At 41.5% G+C, this 25,014-nt stretch overlaps 1 protein-coding gene and 1 long non-coding RNA gene across 3 annotated transcripts; one reads left to right on the top strand and one right to left on the bottom strand.

The window, feature by feature from the left end:
• Positions 1-3,244: 3,244 nt before the first annotated feature.
• Bex3 (brain expressed X-linked 3) lies at positions 3,245-4,709 on the top strand. 2 transcript variants are annotated; one of them, XM_050130411.1, is made up of 3 exons: positions 3,245-3,314; positions 3,641-3,719; positions 4,136-4,709. In XM_050130411.1, the coding sequence occupies exon 3, from the start codon at positions 4,148-4,150 to the stop codon at positions 4,460-4,462; it is 315 nt and encodes a 104-aa protein (XP_049986368.1). In that variant the 5' UTR covers positions 3,245-3,314; positions 3,641-3,719; positions 4,136-4,147; the 3' UTR covers positions 4,463-4,709. The 2 variants fall into 2 exon arrangements, with proteins under 2 accessions (XP_049986368.1, XP_049986367.1); XM_050130410.1 differs by having other exon boundaries at positions 4,090-4,709.
• Positions 4,710-6,643: 1,934 nt separating this feature from the next.
• LOC126493424 (uncharacterized) lies at positions 6,644-19,918 on the bottom strand. The gene is made up of 4 exons (XR_007589812.1): positions 19,621-19,918; positions 17,952-18,057; positions 16,426-16,530; positions 6,644-6,809 (listed from the first exon to the last, which is right to left on the bottom strand). It is a non-coding gene; the product is annotated as an uncharacterized lncRNA (long non-coding RNA).
• Between the last annotated feature and the right edge of the window lie 5,096 nt (positions 19,919-25,014).

Raw genomic sequence — 25,014 nt, 5'->3', positions numbered from 1 at the left:
CAACAAGACTGGTGAATCACTAAGTATGCCAAGTAGACATATGGATTTCACAAGTTAATATTGCTAAGGAAAGCATCACAAACTGATACTCTTAAAATATTGTAAAAACAGCCGGGTGGTGGTGGCGCACACCTTTAATCCCAGCACTCGGGAAGCAGAGGCAGGCGGATCTCTGTGAGTTCGAGACCAGCCTGGTCTACAAGAGCTAGTTCCAGGACAGGCTCCAAAAAAAAAAATTGTAAAAACAACTCAATGGTAGTAAAAAAAAAATAAGGAGTCAATTTTATCGGCAATTTGGCAGGCTCTGTGAATTCTTATTCTGGGTAATCATATTCTGTTAACAATCCTATTTCACTATGGGCACACAAAACATACACAAGAAATTGACTTGGAGGTATACATCATTACTTTAGCAGACGGAATCTGATCCCAGATTCGTCTGATATCCTAGCTCATGCTTCTTTCCGCATCCTTTCAGTCAGTATCATCAACACGGCAGTCTATATGATGTTAAATCATGCAAAATTTGGCCTAAAGATGGCTCTATACTAGACCAATTACACAAGAAACTGCAAAGTAACTTAAAGGAAAAAGTTAAATGAAAGCCTAACGTTGGCGTATACTTCCTAACAAACAGCTGCATCTCAACTGTGCACAGCATTCTGCCTGCAGTGGGTAGCTGTGGAGGAAGTGTTCTAACCCTGTGTTCCCATTTGTGCTTTGTTGCTGTGGCAAAACATCATGACTCAAAGCATGTCGTGGGAGTAATTGGTTTATTTGACTCACAGGTTATCACCTACCACTGAGCTGAGCTAAGGCAAGAACGGAAGGTGAGACCATGGAGAAGTGCTATTTACTGACTTGATTTCCTTGATTTTCTCATCTGCTTTCTTATATAACGTAGGACTGCCTGCCCAGCGGTAACACTGCTCACAACTGGCTGTTAGTTCCGTGGACACCAATCATTAAACAAGAAAAGGACCACAGGTTTGCCTACAGTCCAGTTTGATGGAAGCAATTCTTAAATCGAGGGTCTCTTTTTCCAGGTGACTCTGGTTTGTTTGTATCAACTTGATAAAAAAAAATCATCAGGGCACTATGCTTAAAAAACACAACAGAACAAAACAAGCACTAAGCTGTAATCAATCAAGCTGTCTCTTTACCTCAGCTCTGTTTTCTGTACAATTCCATTTTCTGTCCAAAACATGAGGCATGCCATGTTGAGGAACAGCATCTTTGAACCTGCTCTGGCTATGGCTTTGGGAATCATTCATTGTTCAAATTTATCAGTTTGTCTAAATTTTTTTTTGGAGACAGGGTTTCTCTGTAACTTTGGAGCTTGTCCTGGAACTCACTTTGTAGACCAGGGTGGCCTCAAACTCATGGAGATCTGCCTGCCTCTGCCCTCCCAAGTGCCGGCATTAAAGGTGTGTGCCACCACTACCTACCAAAACTATTCTGTTTTTAAAAAGGAAGTGAGAGAGAGAGAGTTCAGAAATCGCTAGCATTGATTCAAAAAGCAATTAGTTGCTATGGTTTTGCAATTTGAGATATCGGAGCTATGTGCTAACATCTCCAAAGTCACAAGTTTATAAGTGATATATAGCTCCGAATCCTTAACACACCAAGCATTCACACGTTACTTCTCCAGTATCCCACATGATTTATCACGGAAGGAGAAAGTACAGACATTTGAGGCCCAAACTAGAGGCAACTTCTTGCTCTCATAAGAAACAGTTATTAAGTTGTAAGTAACAATGCTATGTTTCTAAAAATCTATTGTCTAGCTGTGATCTTTTTTTTTTTCATCCCTGGGCCTGTTTTGGCTGCAGTGTGAGACTTTGTCTCAAAAAAAAGCAAATAACCAAAAAACTAAAAACAGTGATTTCAATGTGGAAGAAACAGTTGGACTCAGGATGAGTTTCAGTGTGAGTTTAATTGCTTCACCATCCATCCTTTGCTTATTTATGATATTTTTGAAACATTCAAATCAGAGTAGGAGGTTTGGGGAATAACTTCTAGATATTTTCTATTCTTCAGTCCATTAAATATTTATAGAGTAGTTTGAAAGGTTTGGAGAGGAAAGCAAGAAATTAAAATGGCTCTTTTTCATGAGGACTATGGACTCAAAGACATCTCCTATAACACCAGCACTTGGAAGGTAGAGGGAGGAGGCAGAGGCAGGAAAGAACACCCCAAGTTTGGGGCCATCCTGATTGATATAGTGATTCCAGGCCAGCCAGGACTACATAGTGAGACCCTTTCACACACACACACACACACACACACAATCCTATAAAACAATAACTTCTCACTGAAGGAACTATCCCAGGTCAGTTTTAAAACATTAGCTGCATTCAGCAAGAGTCCCTCACTCTTAAAATAAAATATCAAAACAGACTAATGCAGTCTGTTTCAAAAGAGCCATTCAAAACCCAGAGAATATATTTTCTGTGTGATACACACAGGTTGACATAAACAAGCTTTTTTTTTTTTCATTCTGCAGAATGAAGCATTTCTTTCAAAGCTGGAAAGTCACCAGCCTTGGTAGTGCAGGCCTGTAACCTTAGCTACAAGGGAGGCTGACGCAGGAGGTTTGAAAATTCAAGTGTCTCTCCAACAACATACACAGGCACTGTTGTCCTCGTTTTTTTTTTTTTTAAAAAGTTTACAAAGTGTGTGTGGTGGCAGGGGGTGGAGCGGTCTGGGAATACAGCTCAGAAGAGAGCTAGCTTGTCCAGCAATTATGAGGCTAGAGGATTTATCCCCAGCATTCCAAAAAAGAAGTGACCCTTGGAATTTTGAATTTTCTGAAGCATGCTGATTTTATTTACGGAAATAAAGAGAAGTATGTACAATATAGCCCACTCCCCACTTCAGGTTGTCTGTGGGAAGAGGTCCTGGGGAAAACGGTTGACTATGGTGGAAAGGAATCTCAAAGAAGGCTAAAGCCAAGACCTGGCTATGGTGGGAGAGAGAGATGGAGGAAGGTGCAGACTCTCCCTGGAAACAGGGAAGGGAGAAGTCCAACCTCCCGACGGTGATGCCACTTGTGGGTCCTCAGATTGGCGAGGATCTGGATGAGTGACGGGTGGGGCCTGAGGTGCTTGCTCGCTGCGGGGAGGTGGGGGCGGGGCCTCCTGTCGAACTGGCCAGAGCTGGGGAGCGAGCTTGGCTGTGACGCGGGGCCCTCACGTGACCCGGGGCTGCAGAAAGACGCAGCCTTGGGTGCAGTCGTCACTCGCGTCTGGACACCAGCTCCGTGCTTCCCTGCGCACGGCGGGCTGGCATCGGGCCCTGGGCGAGCGGAGCAGGTAAGGGGCCCGCATGCAGCGGCCCTGAGGGCGACAGCTTCCGGATGCAACGGAGCGTACCGGAGGACCGTGCAGCGGCACCGCGGCTTTCTGCACCGCAAAGAGAACCGTGGCTGGGCCCGGGAAGGGGCGCCCCTGGTTGCAGGCGGGGATGGCGGGGGTCTCGGGGAAGGGCCAGCTAGGCCGGCTGGCCTAGGAGAATGCTAGATCTAGCCCTGGAGAGCTAAGAAGGCTTCGGGTCGGTGGAGATCGTGGGCCACCAGGTAGGGGGATGGGCGGGGGCGGGGTCTCCGCGCCGAGTCGCTCCCATCCCACCCTGTCTGCAGGTCTGCTAGCCGAGAGTCGCAGCGGCGCGTCTGGCAGCGACAATTGAGAGGAGGTCTACGCGGCAAGGGATAGGCCCAGGTCGGTTCAGGGGCTGCCTGTGTGTGTGTCTAGGGGGGCGGCAGGAGGAGCGTGCGGGAAGCCCTGTCTGGGACCCTAATGAGGGCCCCCACCCCACCCTATTCTCCATCTCAGTCCTCCATTTTGGTGCCTGCAGAGCTTAGGGAAAGGATCCTGGGAAATAAAAAATGGTGGGCTTTGGAGGAGGGAGGGAAAAGAGAGCTGGGGGAGGGGCTCAGAATGGAGGCTCCCTTGAGGTTGCCTGGAGACTCTAAGGTGGCAAAAATAATAAAATAATAATGAAAACTTTTGTTGTTAGTCTCGGAATATTGCTGGTCAGTGCACCAAGCATTCAGTTTCTTTCCTTGCTCTGTCTTACTTGTGTTCAAAGAATAACAACCAGAAAACAAAATCTCACCATGGCAAATATCCACCAGGAAAACGAAGAAATGGAGCAGCACCTGCAGAATGGACAGGAAGACCGCCCTTTGGGAGGAGGTGACGGCCACCAGCCTGCTGCCAACAACCACAACCGAAGAGGACAGGCTCGCCGACTTGCCCCTAACTTCCGGTGGGCCATACCCAATAGGCAGATTAATGATGGGTTGGGTGGGGATGGAGATGATATGGAAATGTTCATGGAGGAGATGAGAGAAATCAGGAGAAAACTTAGGGAGCTACAGTTGAGAAATTGTCTGCGTATTCTGATGGGGGAGCTCTCAAATCATCATGATCATCATGATGAATTCTGCCTTATGCCTTGACTTCGGCCCTGTTCCGTGAGATCATACTGTGATTCCCGATGGATTCCTTTTCCTTGCATTCTCCTGACATGCCTTTACTGATCTGTTTGTGGTGAGCCTTGTACTATTTCTATGTACCAGGTGGTCTTGTGCTGCCAGCCTCTAACTGGAGATTGCCTTCCCCACGCAGTGTAAGTTTCTGTCAACAGTACAGTGTTGCCCATTTGCATGGAAAAAATGTAAAGTAAATAAAGCATCTGAAAAGCAACCTGACTATTTATTATTGTCTCCTTAAAGCATATAGAAATACTTACATTAAAAAAATGAACCACAAAAAGTCTGAAATTCAAAAGTATTGGGGGGCGGTCACATGTATATAATTTTCCTTTTATGTGGAGTTTCATAAACTTTTTCAGTGTTTTTATTAACTTACTGCAGCTGTTTATAATTATTTGCTCAACAAACTTAAAGCGTATATCCCCTTACAAATACAATTTCTTAAAATTGTCCTTAGTTTCTTCTGTGAAGGAAGGGTCCATGGAGTCTTACAAAAGCTGTGGAATGGACCAGGTCAGGTGTGGGACTCTGTTGGTTTAGGTTTTTCCCTACCTGTCAGCATTCAATAAGCCCAGGCCTCCAACCCTCACTAAGTAGTTGGGTGAACTGAGGGGTAGCCTCAGCCCTCGCCCATTCTCCCAATTCCATACAGGAAAAAAGAGGTGGGTTCCCCCATGTCATTTGTCACTATCCCACTTCTCTGATTAAGGTAGGTAGCTTGTGCATACATCCCCTTCAGACTCCTGTTTTCTGTACCTAGGAATGACATAGCTAAACCTCATTGTGACAGTGTGGAAAATGCCTTTAGAACTTGACACATTTATCCAGGTGGGTATAATCCCCATGGTTCTTGGCTCTTAAAAATATAGCCCTTTCTGGATTTATTTTGTGCCCCCAATCAAAAGACTCTGGCAAGGGTTCACTGGAGGCTGGCACAATAGGTAACAGATACCTTTCAGGGTTGTGCCCAGAACTGCATAACTAAACATCCAGAACACAAATAGGCTGGCAGCATTAAGGTTTTCTACCCTGGGGTGGATTTCTCTAAAGCGGCCTATCAGCAGTCCTGCCTACCCGGTTTCCTAGACTTACCGGAAACCTCAGTTTCACTGGGGAACAGGCATTCTCTGGCTGCATCCTGTTTGTCCCATCCACACCTGACACAAACTCCATTGCAAGCTCTTAAAAACATGTACAGTATTTTCCTTAATGATTTTTAGGTAAATTTTTAGGATACCCTTTAGACAGTAATACAAAGTGATTGGAAGTTGTTGCTTATTCTCATAGGCTAAGTACAGTGGCGTTAGATGCCCTGTTTGGTACTGTTCCTAATTGATTCTCCATAGCAGAAGCCTAGTAATCGCTGATCTGGAAACTTTTAAAGAAGCACCCCCAAAGGAAGTCTTTAATCCCATATGCAAAAATTATAGACATTATAATATGTTAGTGTTTATGGGAATATAATCTACCTACCTGTACACATAAGGGAAATATTAAAACTGAGTTCTTGATACTTGGGTGCCCTTCTCAGCTTGTTGTCCACAGTCAGTGACCTCTGAATCAGATTACTGTTTTTAACAGTACCCAGTTGATTTTTCATATGTCTTAAGATTTGAAAACATAGGTACAAAGAAATTGGTAGAAATCGGCCCATTTTACAAACACGAATTTCCTTACTTGATTATATAATGAATATACACTTCTAAACTTATGAAATTGAACTATACTAAATATACAGTGTATGAGTATAGTTACGCTTGCCCTGTATTTAATTTTTAAAATTGTTAAGTTACTGCATTACTATGAATATATTTATGATACTAAAGTTATACATTACAATATCTGTGTAGGTTCATCCCTGTCCATTTATAACAATAATTTTGTCTTTATCATCCTAAAGGCCAGTGTTCGGCACAGTGCATAATAGAATGTATATTAAATAGCAAAATAGCTTGTATTTATTAAGTTATTAAGTATTTTTAGTTATTAACCTAAAATTATATACAACAATCCATAGTTTTGCTTATGGTTGATTTATTTTTTTTTACACAACAGAAAGTTTTTATGAAGAACATTCAAACTTACTATCTTTTAGAAATATACAATGAAAGGTCATTATGCATATTTAGATTGTGCCAGAAACTAAATAAGAGCATAAGCAACCGCAATCCAGTCATCCAGCAATATCACTTGTAATTTCTTCTTTGTCCTGGACGCAGCTACAGTGGAGTCTGATGCAGAGCCTCATAGAAGAAAAACCCTGCCTCTTTCTTGCCTTTGAAGCTGGGTGTGGTGGCACTGGCCTGTAATCCTAGAATTTGGGGGTGGGAGTAGAAAGATTTTGAGTTTGAGGCTATCCTAGGCTCCATGAGACCACCACCACCCCAAATTAGTTTTCATTTAGCCCAACTCAGGAGCAAATTTTAAGGCAGCACATTTCAGTTGGAACTTTTTGAACATAAATTATACTCGCTCCTGTTTACTTGAACAAGATGGAACTATTTGCTTAAGATGAAAAATTGGCCCAGTAACAGAAAAAGGTCTGCATTCCATTAACAAAATTGTCAAAAATGCCCTGGCTATTCTGTCTCCTTTCCTGATAATCACAGGTATTCTATAATGCTATGCTGATGCTGTTTAGAAAGAGCTAGCTTTGGGATTTTCAGTGTTATAGCTGCACTTTTATTATAATTGTGACCAAGGCAGACAAAGAGGACCTACCTCTCTCTAGGGCACTAGATAAGTATCAAACACTGTTAAAAAATCACCATTACTGTTAAATTAGGTCCATTATCGGTGTAAATATGCTGGCATTGGGGGGTGGATAGAGCAAATGGACTCCTAAGTAGATGTTATTGGATTCTTTCTTCCTGCCCTGCCTTTCTTGAACCCGACAAACTTCTTTTCTGTCAGCGTCAGCCAGCTTGAACACTCCACAGAGGATTTGAGAACACTATTGCAGCTGGCTTGCCCACCTCCTGGAGGTTCAACTTGGATGTCTGAAACTGTTTATTTCAGACCTTTCACTTTTACAAACCTTAACAAACTCTAGACAAGCAGGTAAAAGCCTGTAGGATAAGACAGGTCTGTCTAGAAGTATTCAATTAAATTGTCATCCTTAGGACTGCAGTAATAACTGCAGAAGTAGATAAAACCAGCCAAAGAGAACATAGAGACTGAGAGGAGATTGGACTAACAATCTTTAGAGAGAAAATATAGCTCAGTTCCTAAGACTCCAAGTTTGTAATTTATCAGAAGCAATTAGATTAAAATCTACAGCCTCTCCCCTTCCTGGTCTAAGAGAAGCAATGAGAAGAAAAAGTACAAGATGGTGACAAAATGTTCACAGTAGGTATATAACAGCGAACAAAATGAGCCTCAGAAAATGGTGAAAAGTGTATATACTCTGTAAGCAATCTGATACTGTTTTATAAAAGTCACAGAAGGCAATGAATGTTCTCTAGATAAACTAGGACATTTAAGAAAGAGATGAGTTAAGGCAAGGAGGGTTCTGTTGATAAACAAGGATGTTTAATAATGAAAAACTGACAATCAAGCCACTAGGAGTGTCATACTGCTTAACTTCTATCATTGCTCCGTGAAAGAATGCGGCATTCCCTTCCCCGTTGCTGTCAATAAATGCCCTGACAGCAACTTAAGAGGCAAGGATTTATTTTGGTTCACAGATGAAGGGGCCAGTCCTCCATGGTAGGGAAAGCATGGTGGACGAAGCTGTGAGGTGGCAGCTGACCACATGGAGTCTGCAGAGTGTGATGGATGCTGTTCTGTTAGCTTCCTCACTTCTCATGCATTCCTGGGCTCCCGCCCCCCACCCCCCTCCCCCCACCCCGGGAATGGATCCCCCCCTCCCCGCATTTAGTAGGAGTCTTTTCACCTCAATTAGCTTAATTTAGATAAGCCCTGCTATATGTGCCCAGGGGCTAACCTAACCAAGATAATCCCTGACAGACATTCGCCTAGGCTTGTCTCTGGAGATTCTAGAGTCTGTTGAGCTGACAGTATGAACCAGCACAGAATTAAAGATCAGAGCACAGTAATGACAAAGCTACTTCTCTGTCACCATCACAAATGCACGAAGAAAAAAAATCAACTTCAATGGAGCGAGATTTATTTTGCCTCATGTTCCCCAAGGTTTCAGTCATCAGTTGGTTCTATTGCACTGGGCCTGAGGTGAAGCAGAAGCACCAAGAGTCGAGAATATGGGGCAAAGGCTGCTCACTTTCTGTTCAGGATGCAGGCAGAGACAGGAAGGGGCCAGCCACAAGTTCTATTTTGCAGGATATGTACCAGTTGATCTACTTCTTTCAACCAGGCCCTAAGTCTCACTATGGCCATCATTGTAAATTCAACAAGCTGAGGCAGGGTAGAAAGACAGGGGAAATATTGGAGACTTGAGGAGAAGGGACTCCCCCTCACCCTAGAATCCAGCCAAAGCCTCTCCCAGCAAAGAAGCAAGAATTCCAGCATACTGTTATTAACAACTCCTAGCCAGCTGCCACTGGACTCTTCCTACCCTGCTTGCCTTGAACAAAAGGCCTTTCCCCCTTCCCGGATGGAAAAATTTGAATTTTCTAACAAACTCACTACCCAGTCCACTTACAAGGATAGGTCATATACTAAATACCTTGGGCAATGCTTCTGGTTTTCTCTTATCAGATTCTAATTCCACCTAAGCCACCTGCATAGCCAGCCTATAATTTCACTTATCTAAGGAGGAGAAGGAATGTGATTTCTTAGCTATCTTCTGAGATGTAATCTGAGAGCTACCTTAATAGTATATATGACTAATGTTGACAATTCCTAGCTAACACTCCCTTGAGAAGCCCATACCAATGCTTAGGTAAACACTTGGTGAGCCTGCTGCTCTGCTGCTCTTGGAGAAGCTCAGACTCATGCCTTAAGATACAAAATATACTTTCTTCCGAGAGCCTGGCTTGCTGTCAACTGTTTGCTTTTTGAAATTCAAACAGCTTTAATACAAATCTCCAGCACTGTTTTCTAAATTGGCTAGTCCTGATGTTCTTTTTAGTAGCAAAGCCAAGAAAACAAATCCAGCCTGAGCTGAGGTTCCTAAAAGCTTAGGGGAAGTCTTAGGTTTTCTAGGGTGGCAGTGTGGAGCTCTGTGTCTGTCTCCTCACTGCTGACGAAGAGATTAATTCATTGATTAGGTCAGAGCCCTCAGAAACCTATCATTCCCCCCCAAACCAATCAACTGGCAGCCATAATTTCAGGGACATGGTTGGGAAATTCAGATTCAAATCACAACAGATATGTTGAAAAATCTATAATCAATATAAGAATGGTATAACTGGATATCAACATGTAGAAGAATAAAAATAGATCCATATCTATCGCCATGCATAAAACTTAAGTCCAAATGGATCAAAGACCTCAATATAAAGCCAACCACACTGAAACTCATAGAAGAGAAAGTGGGAAGTACACTTGAACGCATTGGCACAGAAGACAATTTCCTAAATATAACCCCAGTAGCACAAACACTGAGAGCAACAATTAATAAATGGGACCTCCTGAATCTGAGAAGCCTCTGTAATGCAAAGGACATGGTCAACAAGACCAAATGGCAGCCTACAGAAGGGGAAAAGATCTTTACCAACCCCATACCAAACAGAGGGCTGATCTCCAATATATACAAAGAACTCAAGAAATTGGTCCTCAGAACAAATAATCCAATAAAAAATGGAGTACAGACCTCAACAGAGAACTCTCAACAGAGGAATCTAAAATGGCTGGAGGACACTTAAGGAAATGTTCAACATCCTTAGACATCAGAGAAATACAAATCAAAACAAGTCTGAGATTCCATTTTACATCTGTAAGAATGGTCAAGATCAAAAACACTGATGACAACTTATGCTTGAGAGGATGTGGGGTAAAGGGAACACTCCTCCATTGCTGGTGGGAGTGCAAATTGGTATAGCCGCTTTGAGTATCAGTATGGTGATTTCTCAGAAAATTAGGAATCAATCTACCTCAAGACCCAGTAATGCCACTTTTGGATATATACCCAAAGGATGCTCAATCGTACCACAAGTACATATGCTCAACTATGTTCATAGCAGCATTATTTGTCATAGTCAGAACCTGGAAACAACCGAAGAATGGATAAGGAAAATGTGATACATTTACACAATGGAGTACTACACAGCAGAAAAAATGATGTTATCTTGAAATTTGAGGGCAAATGGATGGATCTAGAAAACATTATATTGAGTGAGGTAATCCAGACCCAGAAAGAGAAATATGTACTCACTCATAAGTGGCTTTTAGACATAAAGCAAAAAAAAAAAAAAAACAGCCTACAATTCACAATCCCAGAGAACCTAGACAATAATGAGGACCCTAAGAGAGACATACATGGATAATATACATGGGAAGTAGAAAAAGACACGATCTTCTGAGTAAATTGGGAGCATGGGGACCATGGGAGAGAGTAGAAGGGAAAAGGAAAGGAAGGGAAGAGAGCTGAGAAAATATATAGCTCAATAATAACAATAAATTTTTTTAAAAGGGGAAAATCTATAATCGATATAAGAGTGCATAATGTAAGTTTTGGGTATATAATAGTATAATTAGGAAAATAGCACTAATGATAATAAAGATTTACAAAGCTAGTAATATATTTTATTAACAGGTGAAACACAGCAAACAACTGCTGAAAAATATCTTTAAGATTCACCTGTGCATTGTGGATGTAGTTCAGTGGTAAAGCACTTCTCTAGTTTGTAAAAGGCACTGGGATCGGTCTCCAGTACCACAATAAGTAAGTAAGTAAATGAATAAATAAGTTTGTGGACTATTTCCCAAAGTTGACATATAAACTGGGACACAAAAGAAGGATTTTAACCTGTCTGAATATATTTCCAGACTTGCAAAGATAATTAGAAGTCTTCAAATATTTAAGTCAAGCAATACATCTAAATAAGGGTGAGTAGAAAGGGAATTACAATGGCATCAGGTACTATTTTGAATTTAGAGATAATAAAGATATGGCACATGGGGACTTATAGGTAGAAACTAATGCTGTCTTACAGACCAGTGTTGAATTAGACCTTTCATATCCATCTTGTTGAGCACTCAGGTGTCAAAAATGGTTCATTAGGACAGCAAGGAAAACTTAAAGTAACAGTAAAATCTTATTTCAACACTGCAAGCAAATGGTGAAAATGAATAGTGCTGGCTTCACATTGTAGTTTTCCCAATAGAACAGAGTCAGAAGTGGGTCAGATGGATTAGCACAGATGGCAAGAATCATCCCAATGCAGAGGAGCCACAAACCACACCTTCTTGCTTATTTAAACTTGTGTTCAACACATATACAATGCACATATGTATATACATGTATAGATGATAATTTGAGAAAACATAACACTCTGATAGTTTGATGGGGCTGAAGATTATGGATCTGGTCCTAATAGTGAAAGCATTTTCTGCATTTGCAAAGTAAATAATGGATCATTGATAATCCAAAATAGAAACTAATTAGAGATTTAGTTATGAAAGCTATGTTTGATTTAGGACATTTAAAAAGGTATCATAAAACCATAATAGGCAAAATCCTATGTAGTCAAGGCTAAAGAACAAGTTATTCCAGAACGGGTTTCTCTAAGTGACCCCTCCAATCAATCACCTCACCACTGGGAGGAACCACTTCCGAGTCTACCTGTATCGTTCACTTACTTTGATCTGTGTTTAACTACTCATGAACATACCCATGAACGAAGCACACACAACTGTTTTCATGTTTTAATCTCTAACTGTATTGCTATTACATATTGGTAATTGCAGGATTTGTTCCTAAGAAAGGTTCTTGAGTTTCTCTAATGAAATCTTTTGTCACTTTAGCTATGCTACACTGACCATGCTTTCTCATGTGCCTAAGTCTCTGAGTACAGACTTAAGGGAGCATATGTTGTTTCTGCCTCTCTTTACTCCCTCATTGACATTGCCAAGAGTGCCCACAAAGAAGTTGTGCCAAGTTTTCCTCTCCCAGTATTATATTAAGATCTCACAGTTCTCCAAGTTCCATCTTAAAAGGATGTAGCATGAATCTTGCCAAATTCTATAGTTATCTCAGGGCTTAAAAAGAATTCACTGTCTTCACAATTAAGATTTGTATGTCAAATAGGCTTTTCATATGGAAAGAAGATGGACAATTGTGTAAGTTAGCTAACAGCCCAACAACAGAACACTACACGAACAAGTATAAATAATTTTGGAAAGCACATTGTTGCGTAGATGTGAGGAAGCAATATATAGATGATTGGAATCAGTATTAAAGAGATAGTTTTTAACTGCATGGTAAATATTTAAATTGTTAAATGATTATGCTATTTGCCACAATAGTTCCCCTTAAACGCCAGATAAAGCTTGAGGGATGCCCTTTTACCCTTATTTGTGTGTTTTCATTGTTTATGGCTGAGTTGACAGGTCCTTAGCTGTCTCTATGACTTTTGGCCTCAGGACACCACTCTGCTCATCCACTTAAACAGAAAAATCTACCTCCTGGTTAGCTACTCGGTTTTTGTACACAACTTAATATCCTCTTCGATCTTTGTTATAGAGCTCAGATCCTTGCTACTGAAGGGATCTGTAAACGTCTTCAGTAATACCTGAATGAGGAAACTCTTCCTCTTCTAATGTCCCCCAAAGCCCACCTCTCTCTCTCTCTCTCTCTCTCTCTCTCTCTCTCTCTCTCTCTCTCTCTCTCTCTCTCTCTCTCTCCCCTCTGTGTGTGTATACATAAAATTTTTATATATTTCAGATAAGATTAAAGAAACACTGACCTTAGAGAGCTTATTTTCCCATATGTGACAGAAAAAAAAAAATCCCTAGAACAAGGGGGAGGGTCCTAAGCCCGCCTACTATCTGGTAAACACGGGAGATGATCAAGCCTCACAGCAGAATGTGTTCTCGCACATTGATCTTCCATCAGCCTTCCTTCCCAGGTGCTGGGGCTGACAGACTTCTTTCCTGGCTCTGGCAAGGGTCTGGAGCAGACTTCTTGCCATCTGTCTTTGAGATTAGGAACACGAGTGTTGTAGTCACACATCCATGAAGACAGAATAGAAATACCTCATATGAGGGACTGTCCCGAGATTCAAAGCCGACACCAAAGATCCTGGAGCTAGCTACAATTATCATAAAAACATGCTCTATAATAGTTGCTGTTTTTTCTCCCCAGAGCCAAAAAAAAAAAAAAAGATGCTATGGTGGCCTTGTGACCTGTCTCCTTAGCCAGTGGCCTTTAACAATTATGCACACCAGAACCACCGCGATGTGTATTTTCTGAACCAAGCAAGCTCGCCCCTTTTGTTAGAAATAGGATTTATTCTTGACAGGCCAATCAAGCTGTTAAGCCATAATAATATGAGCCCAAGGAAACAAACTCGTATGCTTATTTGATGCGGATAGTGTCTGTGCAAGTCCTTATTATTTTAGATATTTTCAGTCTTCGTCTTTTTTGGACATTCTGATCAGCATGTTTTCCCAGACGTGCCACTTTGAAAGAATGGTCATTGCTTTATTTATTCCGAAGTTCTTCCCTTAGGACTGCTGGATTTAGTAAGGCATAGAAAGTACAGCTGCATTCAAATGAACAGAATAAAGATACATGCAGCATCAGGAGAAAGACAATGCGTGGGTGTGGGTGCATGGTAGAGGCAGAGGGTGAACTGTGGGCCGGGAGAAGACAGGAAATCTAATGTTGATCAAGCTGGATCTCTATCTGCTACTATGCCTCTCCTCCTACTCAAGGGCAGTTGGACTTTTGCTTTAATCAGGCTTCTAAATGACTGGATGATGTTCATCGACATTATAGAGTACTTAGTCTGAGTCACCACAAGTTTAAATGTTAACCCATCCAAATACATCATTGCAGAAACATTCAGAATAATGTTCAGTTGTCTAAGTACAATGGCCAAGCCAGTTTCACACATTTAATTAATTTTCACATTCAAATAAAAAGTATTCATCATTTATCCTGAACATGAATTTGACTGGTTGCTACCTTTTTCCCTCTGGTAACCCTGGAGGACTTCCAGCAACAGCCCCAGCCGAGAGCCCAGCAGATGTCAATACTAGTTGCAAAGCATGTAAAAAGAGCCTCCAGGTTTCCAGATAAATAGATCCTCCAAATGACTGCAGCTCCAGGTGACAGGCACCATATGGGGCAGGAAAACATCCATCTGAGCCAAGTCCACACGCAGACCACCAAGAATCAACATCTATATTATTGAGAGGTATCAGTTAAGCAGACACATAAGTCCAAAACATTAAAGTTTGATTAAATGCTCCCTCCTTTTGAGTGAAGCATTTTTTTTAATTGGATGAGAAACAATCCTTTGTTTCTGTTTTCTTGTCACATGCCTTAGAATGACAAGGCATGCTTTGGTCAGTGGGATTCTCTTACTCCTGAAAACTCAACAGGACTTCTTTAGAAAATTGACTATAATTTGTGTATGAGTGTTATTTGTAGAAAGATGACAAAAATCACATGGTCATCTACATCTAATAGATGTATAAAAGGATTTTTGACAAATTCCTCAAGAAACTTGGAAGAAAAGGAAAATATCTCAGCACAATAAAGGCTCTTTGTGACAAACCAACGTTATATTAAATGGGGGAAATCCAAGCATTTTCAGTAAAAGCCATAAAACAAGGATGTCTGCTTTCTCTGATCATATTTGATATAGTATAGAAAAATTTGGCTAGAGTCATAAGATGAGAGAAACTATTAAAAAATACAAATTAGAAAAGAAGAAGTTGAAATATTTCTGTTTGCAGATGATATAATTTTTATACACAAGAAACCCAAAAGATTCCACAAGAAAACTTATGGAACTGATAAAAAAAGCTTTCAGCAAAGTGGAAGAATATAAAATTGACATACGGATGTGAGTAGCCTTCTGTAAAACAAGGACAAGTCTTTGATGAAAGAAATCAAGGAAACAATCCATTCACAATAGCTTTAAAACTACATTGGACACCTATCACTTGAGAAGTAAGAACAAAGTTGATAAATGGGTTCTCATGAAATTAATAGGCGAAGGAAACTGATAATCCAGGAAAGTACAGAAAGGGGAAAATTCTTTGTCATCTTATACATCTAACATAAGATTAGCATCTAGAATATACAAAGAACTCAGGAAACCAAACATCAAGAAAAAAACAACCTAATAAAAACGGGCTATATAAGATTAGCATTTTTAATATACAAAGAATTCAATAAAACCAACAACCCAGTAAAATTAGATGATAGAACTAAACAAAACATTCTCAAAAGAAAAATACAAATGGCAAATAAACATTTCAAAAATTAATCATCATCATTAGCTTTCAGAAAACTACATTTAAAACTATAATCCATTTCACCCAAGTCAGACTATCTATCACCATGCAAAGAAATGAAAACAAATACTGGCTAGGATGTAGGGGATAAAAGAATTTTTATCCACCATTGGGAGTATAAATTGATGAATTCATATATAGCTATATATTCAAACTCTGTATCCTACCATGGGGATAACTGCATACTTATTTTCATTGCTGCTCTACTCATAATACCTACAAAATAAAATCAACCTAGGTGTCTACCAAGTGATGAATGGATAACAAAAAATATGTGTGTGTATGCGTGTATACAATTCATATTAAAGGAAAATGAAATTTGTAGGAAAACAAACAGAATTAAAATCTTATACTAGGAAAGACAAGACAAATGCCACATTTTCTTTCATATATGAATCCTAGTTTCAAATTGTTATATTTGTGTATTTAAGTTGGGATGCCCATAGAGGTCAGGGACCTAGATGGCTCAATGGTTAAGAGCACTGACTACTCTCCCAGGACATGGGTTTAACTCTATCTCCCACATGGTGACTCACAATGGCTTGCAACTCCAATCCCAGGAGCAATTCAGCTTCCCTTTCTGGCCTCCATGGGTACTAGGCATGGTGCACAGAAGGACATGTAGACAAAACACCAAGACACTAAAATAAATACAAATTAAATAAATTAAAATGAGTTTGAAAAAACATATCTTGAACAGGTGAATATACTTCCCCCTGAAGACATGGATTATTAAATGAAAGTTTCAGTGCCAGATATTAGATTCCTCCCTATGAGTCAAGGGGGCCCGCAAAGTGCCCCCAAACAACACAGACTATTGTCATTCTTCTTGGTTGTCCACTATAACTAGACAACAAAACCTTACTGCTGAAGACACACGCTGGTTGCAGGGCATAAAGAAACCAAACTCCACTATCCAGGAAACTTCCTTCTTGGTGGCTAAATATAAATAATAACATGTATACTACGTAAGTTTTTATTACACAGAAAAGTTTTTCTCAAAAGTTGTTCTTGAAACACTGTCTCCTGCTACCAGGATAGACCTTGTCAACAAAGTTACTTTCCTTGTCCACCTATGTACAGAAACAATGTCCTCTTTTACAGGACAGCAGGTACCTGTGTACTACAGTCTGGCCGTGGGACTACTCAAACACAGCACTGCAGGTGAACATTTCTGGAAAATTTTGGAATTTATTAGTAGGAAGGCAGCATGCTGGCAGCTCTTAAGTAACATCATTTAATATCAGCCTTCTGCAGGATAAAGTCCGTGTAGTTTTCTTCTTTTGCCTCCTTAGCTCTTCTGCTCAAGGATAACTATGAATGTGGCCCAATCCCAAATCATAAGTTTACTTAAAACATTTTTTGTTGATGTTTCTTTTGGAACTTCATTGAATGCCTCTCAAGTATGGACGCTGAAGTTGATAATGTAAGTGTCGCAGTGTCGAGAGGATTTTGTTGGGTCATTGAAGTCTTTTGAAGAAATTTATAGCTATACTTTGGGAGACAGTGGAGCAAAGAAACAGGAAAACAGCTTTAAGCCTAATAAAAGTCAACACACACACACACACACACACACACACAAAATCAGGGGTAAATCAGAGACATAGCTCCTGCAAGGTAGCTTACTGCCTCTCTGATTGAATGGAGAGCACTTGGGTTATGCGACCGTAGTACAACTTGTAGTGTCTTAAATCAGGTCGATCATGGGTGATTATACAGAGAGAGGGGGGTATAATGCATGTTGGTTAATGGCTATCCTTCTATATTGGGGAAAGTATCAGGAATGGAGGATAAAGATTCCTCAGAATAAACAACTGTATGGCTGAATTGACTAGATTTCTGCCAACTAAATTGTGGGTATATTATTCTAAAAACTCCTCTGAAATGATTCTGAGATTGTATTACATGACATTTGTTGATGTTTCTAGATCATCCAGTCACATGATTAGAAGACAGGGTCTTGGTTTTTTTTTGTTATAAATGACTGACTGACTGTATAGTGTAAATATCTATATGCTGTGTATACTTATAAATATAAGATGTATGCACATCATATGCTTACCTGAAAGATCTAGCAGATATCTGGAGCCACAAAAGACATTTTTGTCTCCCTTTTTTACTTATACTACTCTTCCATGGTCAAGATTTGTTTTGTTTTAGACAGGGTCCTTTAAAATATAATGCATTAAAACAGTGAGCTTCATTATGACATATTCATACACGCATTATACTTTGATCACATTATCTTCTGCTAATGGCTTCCACTTCTCCAGATTCTATTCCTCTTTCCTAACAATACTCCCATTTTTATATAACCCCCCAGATTCCATGTATAAGATAAGGCATACTTATCACTCATTTTTTAAATGTATTTGTTCTATTTAATTATTTAGAATTTATTCAAGGAGTTACTTTTAAAGAAAATAAAATTCCCAACCCCAGAAACATGTTTAATTTCACCCATCTGGACAGGCTTCTGGTAATTGCTTACTTCCCTGCCTAGTTTCTTTAACGAGTTTGCTTTCTCAGGTAGGTTGAAGAGGTGATTCCGTTTTTGCTTTCAGAAAAATGCAAAGACAAGGAAGGGAGGGCTATGGGGGAAGCTTTTCCAGTCTGTTGAACATCCTGTGAATATCAGTTGCCATAGAAACCTGACATCATTAGAGTGACCTTGAGGACTTTTAAATGGAAACCAGCTCCATCTATTACTGAGAGAAGGGGCCAGTCACTGGGAAACTGTTTTGTTCGAATAACCTGGTCAAAGTTCTTCTCATTTCCTGATTCTCATCCTGCTTTCTCTCAGCGTGCTTTCTCAGGTAGCCCGAAGGTCTTCGAAGGCATTTTGTTCTCAGAAAAAGTCTTGGGCTCAAGGAAGGATGGGCGGGGGCGTCTCTATACAGCCGCCCGTGCATGGCGGTTGCTATAGAAACCTGACGTCATTAAGGCTACCAGGATGACTTTTTTTTTTTTTTTTTTTTTTTTTAATGGAACACTAGGTGATCTGGCAAGAAGAGCAGAAGTTCCCCGCCCCCAAGTATTTGGACTGAGCTGAGAGTGTGAGTGCCCTACGGTGCGAGCTGACATCCATGGGTATTGGAAGACAAAACTCTCAGACCCAAGCCTGAAGGTGCTGCTTCATCTCCTGAGGGAGAAAGACATGGAGGCTTCTGGATACACAAGCGTGTACTGTCCTGGTTCAGAATGGCCAGAAGCCATTTTCTGGGAGAAGATGGGGTGTTTGTGGAAAATAAAATAGGCATCAATGCCTGCACTCGCCCAACTCCCGGCTCTGTGAAAAGGGATGAGAATGGCTCATCCACAAATCTCTTGAACTTTTAGTGATAATGCCCGCTTCAACCATCACCAGTGATAAGCGTGAATGTCTCAGATGGCTGTGAAAAGACTCCTTTGACAGGCTTGCTAAGAATCTGATTTTAACACAGACTTTTCTAGATTTTAAGAGACTTTTCTCTGGGACTAGGATGTTGCCTCTTACTTATATATGCATTTTAACAAATTTTGATTATTACAATTTTTAACATAATTTCTTTATTGGTCCTTTAGGAATTTCACATCCTGCAATTCTGTTCATTTCCAGGCACCCCCATATCTTCCCTTCACCCCACAAGAGAATAAAAATTTAAAACCAAAGCAAAACAAACAAAAAACCAAAAACAAAACAAGCAAAAAACCTCTTCTCTTTTCCATTTTTTCCTCCCTGTCCAACACACCTCTTCATTCATCTTAGTGGCATTGGGATCCTCGGTGATCACACACTATATCCTTTTGTCCAATCAGCTCTTGTCGCAAACGTTCATTGAAAACGTTCATTGAAACGAGTCATTGGCCTCATTCATGACCTCTGGTTTCTCGCATACCATCATCAGTGAACTCCAAAACTCCTCTCGGATATCCTGTAGCTTCCCACGTAATAGAGATCCTGCTGGAATCATTGTACAGGACCAGTCCCTCCAGTCCCCTCCAGTGTTCAAGCAGGTCATAAATGGGGCAGATGTTAGGATGGGCCAGCCCAAAACCCTGAATGTGGGCCTGGGTGGTAGCCTAGCTTGTGAGCCCAGGCCACTAGGACTGCCCCCCTCAGGTTAGGGGCGGAGCCAACTCACCTATGCCCATGCCATTAGGGCCATTTCTCCCATGCCCATGGTGAAAGGTAGGACCAGCTCTCCCATGCAGGTAGGGGCCAGCTACTTGCTGTGTCCAGTGAAGGGCAGGGCCAGCTCAGCCTGGCCTTAGATTTCATAATGCATGGTTTTTATACCACCCTGTGGTAAAATGGGCCACAGACATCAACACAGACCCCAGTTGCAAAATGACTATGGACCCAGACATGGCTCTTGGCAACAGCTGGAGCCCAGATGACACCATGGCTCCAGGTGGAAGTACAGACAACTCAGATCATCACGACTCTGAGAGACAAGACCTACAGACACCAATAAGGTCACAAGTTAAGGTCCAGACCTTGGGCTCCTGTGCGGCATTTGGTGGCAACACAGGCCTCGGACTTCAAAACTGTCCCCAGCTGTGGTAGGACCATGGACCCAGAAATGGTCCTTGGCAGCAGCCAGTTGTGGATGTCACCATTGCCCCAGGTGGCAGCACAGGCAACTCAGATGGGCATGACCCAGATGCAGGATGGCCCTCAGACACTATCATGGCCCCGGATGGTGGCCCAGATTTCAGGCATCCACATGGCCTTTGATTGTAACAGAAACTATGGAATTCAACTCAGACACTGCCTGCTGTAGGGCCACAGACCTAGACACGGCCCTTGGCAGCAGCCTGAGTCCGGATGGAGTGCTAAGAAGACCACCCATCTGAGCCTGTTCCTCACCGCCTTCACGTCTCTTCACAGCTCTTGAACCATTCTGATGCCCTTTCTCTCCTGTTTCTTCATCACACATTTTGCTCATGATAATGGCCCCCTCGAAGCACCTGGCAGGCCTGTGGATGTCTTCCCGACAGGCCAGAATTTGACAATCCAGGCTGGCTTGTGGGTGGCTGACACTTACCTGAGCAGAATGTCATCAGGCGTGCCAGGGGTGTCTTCTCACAAACCAATGATTGCAACTTTAAAAAAAAAATGTGTCTATTGTAAGCACTGCAACTTACATGGAAAGGGATCTGGCAGTCAGGGGCCAAGGAATACCGCAAAGTTATCATAAGCATAGCTGCCTATAGCTCTGCTCCAGGGAAAGGCTTTGTAACAGTTCGTTTGGGCAGGGAAGGGTTTCCCCAGTAAAGTTGTTCCAGTTCTGCCAAAGTTCCAGGGAGTAGAAGAACTCTGCTCAGCTAGGAGAGGGTTTCCCTAGCGAGAGTGTTAGAGTTCTGCTCTGTTCTCTGCTCTGACTCAGCCTAAAGCTGTTGCTTCTCTACTCCACTTCAGTGACAGGCCTCCTCCAAACCTCATTCAAGGGATTTGTTGGGAGGGAAGAATCCAGGAGAGTGACTGCCTCTGCCAGGGTGGAAAAGGGCGGCTCCAAACTGAACAGGCACAGGGCTTATATAGGGCTACTTGGGGTGAAGTTTTTTTTTTTTTTTAAGAAGATTTTCAGGGTGGAAATTGGTTGGATTTCAATTCCTCACCTTGGAAAAGCTCAGAGATTAACTGGATTTTGTGCTCTGGGATTGGCTGGTTTTGTGCTCAGTGATTGGTTGGTTTTGTCCCCAGTTGGCCTGGGGCAGAGGGTTTTTCTTTGGTTCTGGTTTCAGGGCCTTTTCTTTAACCCTTTGGCTCTGGTTTTAGAGCCAGTGAACCAGCTCTGGTCTCAGGGTGAGGGTGTGTTTCTTTTACTCTGGTTTCTTTGGCTGGCCTTTTAACCTACATGTACATATACTGAGTGGGTGCCGGATGAAGGCCAGAAAGGAATATTGCTGTAAGCATCACAGCTCAGATGAAAAGGGATCCTGATAGTCGGGAGTCAAGAAATACCACAGGCACCATAAGCATAGCAGTTTACAGCCCTGTTTAAAGGGAAGGCTTCCCTAGTGTAACAGCTCTGCTCCAGCAGGGGAGGGGTTCCCATTTGAAGATGTTAAGTTCTTCTCAGGTCCCCAGGAGCGTAACAACTACTCTGCTAGGGGCAGCTTTCCCCGGGGAAACGGTTACAGTTCGGTTCCACTCACTCTTCTCAACTCTGGCTCCAGTGAAAAAATTTTTCCTCGCTGCTCCATTTCGTTCTGGAAAAAGAAGACCTCACCCAAACCTCATTCAAGAGATTTGTTGGGAGGGAAGAATCCAGGAGAGAGGCTGCCTCTGCCAGGGTGGGAAGGCAGCTCCCAACTGAATAGGTACAGGGCCTATATAGTGCTTCTCACACAGGTGGGACTTGATGGGATTTCTAGCCCCTTTGAGCTTGGACAAACTCAAGCTGGCTAGATTTCATGCTCAGGGATTGGTTGGTTTTCTGCTCAGGGATTGGATCACTTTCCTGCTCAGGGATTGGTTGGTTTCATGTTCGGTTTCAAGCAGGAGGAGATTCGGCTTTGGTTTCAGGGTGTGTTTCTTTCACTGGCCCTTTTTAAACTTTTGGCTGTAGTTTTAGTGCCAGCGTGTATTTCTTTCACTGACTCTGGTTCTAGTAGCAAAGGGTGTGACTTGCCTTGGTTCTGGTTTCAGGGCTAAAGTGTGTTTCTTTCACTGACTCTCTTTTCAAGGCCAGGGTGCGTTTCTTTCATTGGCTCTGGTTTCAGGGTCAGGGTGGATTTCTCTCACTGGCTCTGGTTTCATGCTCAGGGTATGTTTCTTCTGCTAGCCCTTTTACCATACATATGTAGCTATCTGCACGTACATATAGTGAGTGGGTGCCTGGTGAAGGCCAAAAAGGGGTGTTGCATCCCCTGGAAATAGATATACAGTCCATTGTGGGCCACAAACTGGGTGTTGAAAACTCAGCTCAGGTCTTCTGTGAGAGTAGCAAGTCCTCTTAACCACGGAGGCATCTCTGAAGTCCAAGTCCCCAAATTTTAAACATAACTACTATTTTTCTACTTTACTCCATAATGACAATAGACATCTTCTTATACGCAGATAGGTCCAAGTTTCATTATTTACCGATCCAGAAGGTTTCATTTCTATGTTACTCAGGTTCTCAATCCCAACCACTGCCCTGCCCTGTCTCCAGGCAAATAACAGCAATCTGTCATTATAGACAAATTTATATGTGCTTGAATGTATTAGAATAAATACATCTGGCTTCCTTTTTTCATCTTGCATATATGTTTAAATTTATTTGTTTTGTTGCACACGATAATTATTCTTTCTTTTTTCTTTTTGTAAGTATTTTTTAAAGATTTATTTATTGGGGGCTGGAGAGATGGCTCAGTGGTTAAGAGCACTGACTGCTGATCCGGAGGTCCTGAGTTCAATTCCCAGTAACCACATGATGGTTCACACCCATCTATGAGATCTGGTGCCCAGAACACTATATACATAATAAATAGATTTAAAAAAGATTCATTTATTTACTATGTATACAATGTTCTGCCTGCAGGTGTCCCTGCAGGCCAGAAGTTGGCACCAGATTTTATTACAGGTGGTTGTGAGCCACCCACCATGTGATTGTTGGGAATTGAACTCAGAACCTCTGGAAGAACAATCAGTGCTCTTAACCTCTGAGCCATCTCTCCAGTTCAATTATTCATTTTTAATACTGAATGGTGTAGCAATGTATAATCACACTATAAGTTTTAAAGATTTAATTTATTTTATGTGTATATATGTTTCCTACATATAATTCTGAAGAGCACATGGATGCCTGGTGTCCATGGAGGCCAAAAGAAGGTTTTGGATCCCTTGGCACTCGAGTTACAGTTGGGAGCTGCCATGTCGGTTTTGGGAATTGAATGTCTTTATCTGTTGGCTATTGTTTAGGTTGTTTTCAATATCGGTCTCTTTTATTGAAAGGTCTGAATTTTCCCCAGTTTACAACTGGCCCTGAGTTTCGGTTTCCTAAAAGGACAATGAGGAAGATGGCACCTATGCAGAGATGAAGGTGACAGCCCATACTAGGCCTGAGGCAGTCCCCACAGTACTTCAAGGAAGTGACCAAAAAGGACATTTCCTGTAATCTCCCTAAGACATACCCTGCTTTTTTCAAGTAAGCCCCCAAATGGCAAAACTATAAACACAATTAAAAATTACTAATGTAGCTACAACTTGCTTTACTAATTGTGTTTGAGATGACCTAACTGTTCATAGAATTACTCTAGCTGAGTTTAAAAGTGCCCTGAGTGGTCCTGTTGGGGTCTCCATTTTAGACAAATGGTAGACCATGCATTTCGGAATAAATGTTTTTGCTTTTATGTAATATTTGGGCCTGGGGTCCTCTTCAGCAATTTAAGACAAAGTATACAAAGCTGCTGCAAACTTATAGAAATAAGTCTTTTAGAGAAACTATGTTTTCTTTCTCCAGCATAAGAGCTTGGGGATGTGACGGTAAGACGACAATTAACATATCAAGAAATTGGGAAATACTTTTCCAAGTCTCTGTCCTGTTTTCCATGACCACCAGCAGTGGGTACGAGAGTTTCATCCTCCAGAGCCTTGCCAGGTCTTTGTATGACAAGTCTTTATTTCTGAGTATTTTATGGATGTGTCGAGAGTCCCCTCAGGGTCACCTGCCTCTCTTCCCTAAGTGTTAAGGATGTTGCGGCTGTATGTTTCTCTTAGTGGAGCATCTACTCACCCTTCTGGCTAACTTTTATTTCCTGAATTGTCTATTTTCTTAGTGGCTCTTTTTTAGGCTTTCTGTATTCTGGAAACAATAAGGCTGTCACATGATACACAATTTCCCACATTCATTTTCCCAGGCAGGAAAAATATGTTTCTATCATATATTTGGAAAAGTGGACATTTTCTCACTTCATGGAAGTCTTAACAATCCAGTTATTTCTTCATTTAACGAAAGGGGGTTTGTTACCTCTAAGAATTTTCCTCCTAATCTATGATCCAGAACGTTAAAAAGCTTTCTGATAAGAGTCATGTAACATTTATATTTTAAATAAATTACCTTTCAGATTTATTTTTACTTTTTACTGTATATATGCTTGTGTGTCTGTGTGTGGGGTATGTGTATGTGCGTGCAGATCCCATGAAGACAAGAAAA

Source organism: Alexandromys fortis, unplaced genomic scaffold (genome assembly GCF_014885135.2).
Source record: "Alexandromys fortis isolate MF-2015 unplaced genomic scaffold, M_Fortis_MF-2015_v1.1 scaffold_331, whole genome shotgun sequence".
In the NCBI taxonomy this organism is placed as follows: domain Eukaryota; kingdom Metazoa; phylum Chordata; class Mammalia; order Rodentia; family Cricetidae; genus Alexandromys; species Alexandromys fortis.
The sequence above is the reverse complement of the archived record's forward strand: the minus strand, read 5'-3'. Positions and strand labels throughout refer to the sequence as shown.